Below are 5139 nucleotides of genomic sequence, written 5' to 3' on the forward strand. Positions count from 1 at the left end.
ACTGGCGGTATATCCGATATTTGGAACTTCATTGAAACCGAGCATACTGTCAACACCGTTTACTGCAACGTAGTGATATTGCAATTTGCGACTAGAAGGCTCTGCTTTGTACAACAGTTGAGCATAAACGTAGTATGCGCCATCAGTTGGTACAGTAATGTATCCGTTAGAGTAAGTCATCCCTCCACGTAACAAAGGCGAAAACAGTTTTGAGCCGCTGCTTGTGAACCAACGTGTTACAGGATTTTCTAAAATTCAGTAAGAAAAGCACAAATAGCACATCAATTTTACTAAGACCGGACAAACCAATATTTTGATGCTTAGCTTAGATATCTTGCCATAAAAATCAGACCGATCAACCTTACAAAGTAATGACCATGTGACATATAATTATGCCTACTTTTTGTTGAGCTGCCTACAAGCTTACAAGATAACAATAATGCAGACACCAACAAACGACGCTGATATTGGTCGCGACGACAAAAAAAGCATAATTGGACAACAGGTGCTGATACAATTTGTAAAGCCATCCATATCTTCTCAAGATATTAAATGCAAGACACAAAACAAAACAGACCGACCTGCGTTGTAAACACCTCTGCTCCCCCCTCCTGACAAGTGAGCCGCTGGTTGATTAGTAGTTGTAACATTCTACAAATCGATAAACGACAGCTGCAATAGCTGGCCAATTATATTATACATGCGAATACATCAGTGTATCAACAAAAACCGATAAGAGGAATTATTTTCAAAATGTATTATTTCATGTCGCTTATATCAGTTCATTGATAACATAGCGAACACCTCAATATTAACAACGTCAATAATACAAGTAACAGTCGAGTGCCCACGGGTTTTAGGTGACCGTGTACGAACGAAGAGCAAAATTCCAAAAATCAGAGGTCTAATTTGACCTCTAAGACTCTAATAAATTGTAGTACACTGACTGCATCTACAATGTTAGCTATCAACATGTCATGCGGGTAGATAAAGATATCCTGTAGACTGCCACAATATGCAATGTATTTTTTACTAATTACTAAAGCTATGAACATTACAAAAGTCTTGGACTAGGGGTAGGTCAGTTTATCTAGAAAAGCTCGCAGCATTTAATTAAAACTCGAAAGTATGCCTAATACTAACCTCAAAGTTCTGGACCGTCTCCCAGAAGAAATGAGGCGGTCTGCATCAACATGTGATCAGATAAGGTCTGCATCAAATGTGATCAACCGAGCTCGGAAGTAGGCATAGTTACCTAAGTGAAAAACCATTTTAGATAATAGCGCTATGCCACCCGATATGACAATAGAAGGTCGACTACTCCATTTTAGTCGTGTGTGCAACTAAGTTCAGTGGTAACCACTGCTATGGCTCGAAATTGCCTTGATGAAGTTTGTCGTGTGCGGAAGTACATTCATTGAAAGTCGAACTAAGCGGAGGCTATTTGGAGAAAGTGAACAGTTGGCTGAGATTCTAGCTGCTCTAGCCAGGTCATTAGCTAGAAAATATGTTTATGACGCGATCACTTTTCCCTCATTAGTGACTCTAGCGGGCATTGCAAACAGCGAGAACGATCGGATTCTGCGGATAACTACTGGCTCCATCAACACATCTAGAGACTTCATCACTGATGGTAGCGCTTGGTAGATTTACTGGGGACCTTTCAGATCCACTGCAAAACGTAACGAAGACGTCTCGGCTATTCAAGAGGTATTCTGCATCTTTCCGCTTTTCGGGATGAATTGAATCAATTTCGAGAGTGTTGGGCGTTGTTTAAAAGGCACTGTCCAGTGCAGTTTCACAAGACTCACATGCAATCAATTACGAGCTGTCTTTACACGCAATTTTCGAACAGGCGTTTGCGAGAAGCTATGAATGTCCTTACAGAACTCTCGGCATTCATTGGTCGCCACTCCAGTGGCGGCGGCTTCAAGTGGTGGCAGCTTGCTGATTGGCTGACTTGGATCGCTTTCGAACTCGGTTTGGTCGTATGTTGATCCAAACTGTCTCACATTCCTTTGGGGGACGGTTTGGAATTTCGAGGTTAGTGTAATATTAAAGGTTATGTGTCAGATGAATAAATTATTTCCAACGTTATTATCTACCTAAATTTAGTATAGTAAAAAAGATTTTGACATATATTATAACATTATTCCAAAAACATACCTGCAGTTGACTCTCCAAAGCAGAAATCTAGACAATATATGACCAAAGTTTGTCCTTCAATATTCCTCAATTTGTCATTAAATTCTAATACTTTTGTGTTTAGTTTTGATTCCAGAGAAACCATTTGAGCCTTGAGAGCATTAACAGGATCACAACATGTTTTCATAATTGATCTCGTTTCTTCATCAATCTGTAAGTATATGCAACATAACTAACATGTAATTAATTAGTATATAAGGCATTATGCTATATTTTTATACAGCAGGGCCTGCAATTCCTTGTGGTCCTCTCTCTCCCTTGTGGCCTGTTAAGCCTCGTGGACCCTAACAAGTGGTAAACAATTAATCACATTCAAACATTCCTATTTGATGCTAACTTTATCTCCTTTATAACCACGAACTCCAGACGGACCTGTGTGACCTGGCGGACCCTAGAACAACGAAACGTGTCCCACTATTGTAGCAGAATGCCTCGTTGAGTTCATCACAGATAGAACTTACAGGATCTCCATCAGACCCTGCAATACCTCTTGACCCAACATTACCCTTGTTTCCCTACAAATAAATCATCCTAGTTTCCTACACGTCAATTTGACAATCAATAAATTTATACTTTGTCTCCTTGGTTTCCTTTAGAACCGGGTAAACCAGGTGGTCCTACCGGACCCTGTACCACATTATAGATATTAAATACAATGAATACAAGATAATTGTGCTCACTTCACGTCCTGGAGACCCAAAAGAACCTTTGGGTCCAACCATTCCGTTCAACCCTGGTTTACCTGTCTCACCCGTTGAGCCCCGAGATCCCTAAAGTATATATAATTGTTTAGATTTTATGGTAACATCGTCTGCACTCACTTGAGGTCCGCGAGTACCCGGACCACCTCTTACTCCCGCATCTCCCTAAGACAACATAAGTTTATTAAATTTATCTAAACACATTAGCGCTATTTTAACATCATTACTTTTATTCCAGTAGCACCTTTTACTCCATCGTTTCCCTTGTCACCTTTGTAACCCTTTAAGCACAACAAACAGCTAGAACACGATGTTCTGCTAGCCAAACATGCAAACATTGATGGCATTTCATACCCTCACTCCACGGGAGCCCGGTAAACCAGGTGCACCCTAAATACAAATATTCAAATACAAGAATAAATTTCATCTAATTGAAAACAATATTGTTGCTATCAGAAATACAGCAAGTTTCACGCTACAATTTGTCAACTAACAAACACAGTCAAGGCACACCCATTTAGCCTAACCACCGTTCAACTGGTATGCTTGAACTTTGTAAAATTGCTAAAAAAATACAGTTTAACTAATTCAAAAGATATTACATATCTAGGTACATCTTGTAAAAACAATTTTTTAAAGTTAATTTCAACGGATAGCACTATATTTTAAACTTGTAGTCATGCCAAGTACATTTTCTCTGCTCTCTTGCAAACCATATTTATGTAAATTATTTTGGTGTGCTCTCTTCGCTCGGAATTAATCCTCGGAGTCCTAAACGATCGCGCCACACTCTTCTTGTCTTTGCGCGCTGTTCTCGAGTCAGTTACAGTGAACCATGCATTCAACGGTCAATAAGACTTGCTGTATTACTGTTCTTTTAAACTTTGGACATAAACTAGTGTACTAGGAAGACGACCAGCGGCGCGCAAAAGACGATTGGTCTACAAGTAACTGGCGACGTTAATTAATTGTACGCTGCCATGAGCCATTTGACCGATACCCTAAGCTCAATACGCAAACCTCCATCTCGGTGAACGTTGGCTTGCTGCTTTACCTAATAAACAGATTTTAAAATCGCATTTGTTTGCTAGATCCGAAGGAAAACGCATGAAAAACTTGTTCGAAGTTGTTTATCGCCAGAAGAACGATTCGTTGAGAGCAGAAGCAAGCCGTTTGTTTGGGGAGTTTCGATTTTGCCAGATCGAGTCGATCATATTCGGCAAGAAATGTCTAAACTTGATTTTGAGAAGCGAAAACAGGAGAGAGAGAGAGAGTGGTAGTGAAGTGACGTTTGAAGTCAGAAATAGAAGTGAAACAGCTCGGCTAACGCAGCATAATTTTTGATCACTTACAGAAAGGCGTAGGTCTGTTGTAACAGCATACAATCAATCGAATTATCTAGTTAGTTTATGAGATGTGTAACTCTGTAAAACTCCAAACTCGTTGTGACATTGCAATGCTTTGCAGTCTGGTAGTTGTCACACGTAGGTATACGTGGGTGGTTGTAGGTGTGGTTGTAGGTGTAGCTTTGTGTTCGAAAGTATGCGTTCCAGTTTCAAACAGCTATTATTAATTGCTTTACATCGTGGTAATTACTTAGACAACAGTCGTACAAAACATTAAATTTACTACACTGTAAAAATTAGAAAATCGAGATTTGCACCAATTCTAGCATATATTCGGCTCCTTAATTAATTAATACAATTCTATTTTACAGCATTTAGTATCTATTCGTACCATTTCTCCCTTTTCTGCGGCGCACGTAGTGTCCACGTCCACTCCAGCAGCTGCTATGATAATCTCGCAAGCAAACATCAATATCAACTCACGTTTCTTCATATCCACAATCTCTAGACACAAATTCACACAATCGATCGTCACCCAATAACTATCGTTTGAAACACACAAATGACCGATCACAGTGTCTACACTCTTTATATTGTGCTCTGGTGGGATGGTACCGTATGTAAACAGCCCACGTGCAACTGCGTTACCGTGTTATCGCGTTCTGCTACATACCGGTAGGATTGGAAGTTTAGCAAAGTTTCTGTGCACTCATAAATTTAGCGGCATTCATAAAGGAAACCACAAACGACGACTATACGTAATCGTCGGCTCACCCCCGTGGAGACCGTGTCTTTTCGGAAAGTTGCTTGAACTCCAAACCCTCTGTCCGAGGAAAGTTTGATTGCTCTAGGAAAGGCAGATATAGCAGTATGAATTAAAGAATCGA

At 40.0% G+C, this 5139-nt stretch overlaps 1 protein-coding gene across 1 annotated transcript; it reads right to left on the reverse strand.

Moving 5' to 3' along the window:
- Nucleotides 1–587: 587 nt before the first annotated feature.
- Nucleotides 588–4748, reverse strand: LOC134189276 (otolin-1-A-like). Its single transcript, XM_062657513.1, has 11 exons — nucleotides 4644–4748; nucleotides 3261–3296; nucleotides 3134–3187; nucleotides 3027–3071; nucleotides 2886–2975; nucleotides 2779–2832; nucleotides 2667–2720; nucleotides 2427–2596; nucleotides 2258–2356; nucleotides 2167–2193; nucleotides 588–651 (listed from the first exon to the last, which is right to left on the reverse strand). Exons 1-8 carry the CDS (start codon nucleotides 4743–4745, stop codon nucleotides 2528–2530), a joined length of 504 nt encoding a protein of 167 aa, XP_062513497.1. The 5' UTR covers nucleotides 4746–4748; the 3' UTR covers nucleotides 588–651; nucleotides 2167–2193; nucleotides 2258–2356; nucleotides 2427–2527.
- Nucleotides 4749–5139: the final 391 nt, after the last annotated feature.

This window comes from Corticium candelabrum, chromosome 13, assembly GCF_963422355.1.
Source record: "Corticium candelabrum chromosome 13, ooCorCand1.1, whole genome shotgun sequence".
In the NCBI taxonomy this organism is placed as follows: domain Eukaryota; kingdom Metazoa; phylum Porifera; class Homoscleromorpha; order Homosclerophorida; family Plakinidae; genus Corticium; species Corticium candelabrum.

Excerpts from the sequence above, each read along its gene's own strand:
- LOC134189276 (XM_062657513.1), bottom strand. The coding sequence starts at position 4,745 with ATGAAGAAACGTGAGTTGATATTGATGTTTGCTTGCGAGATTATCATA. Across the intron at positions 3,297-4,643 it reads CCGCAGAAAAGGGAGAAATG|GGTGCACCTGGTTTACCGGG; the intron begins GTACGAATAGAT and ends ATTTGTATTTAG. Across the intron at positions 2,833-2,885 it reads TTGGGTCTCCAGGACGTGAA|GGTCCGGTAGGACCACCTGG; the intron begins GTGAGCACAATT and ends AATGTGGTACAG.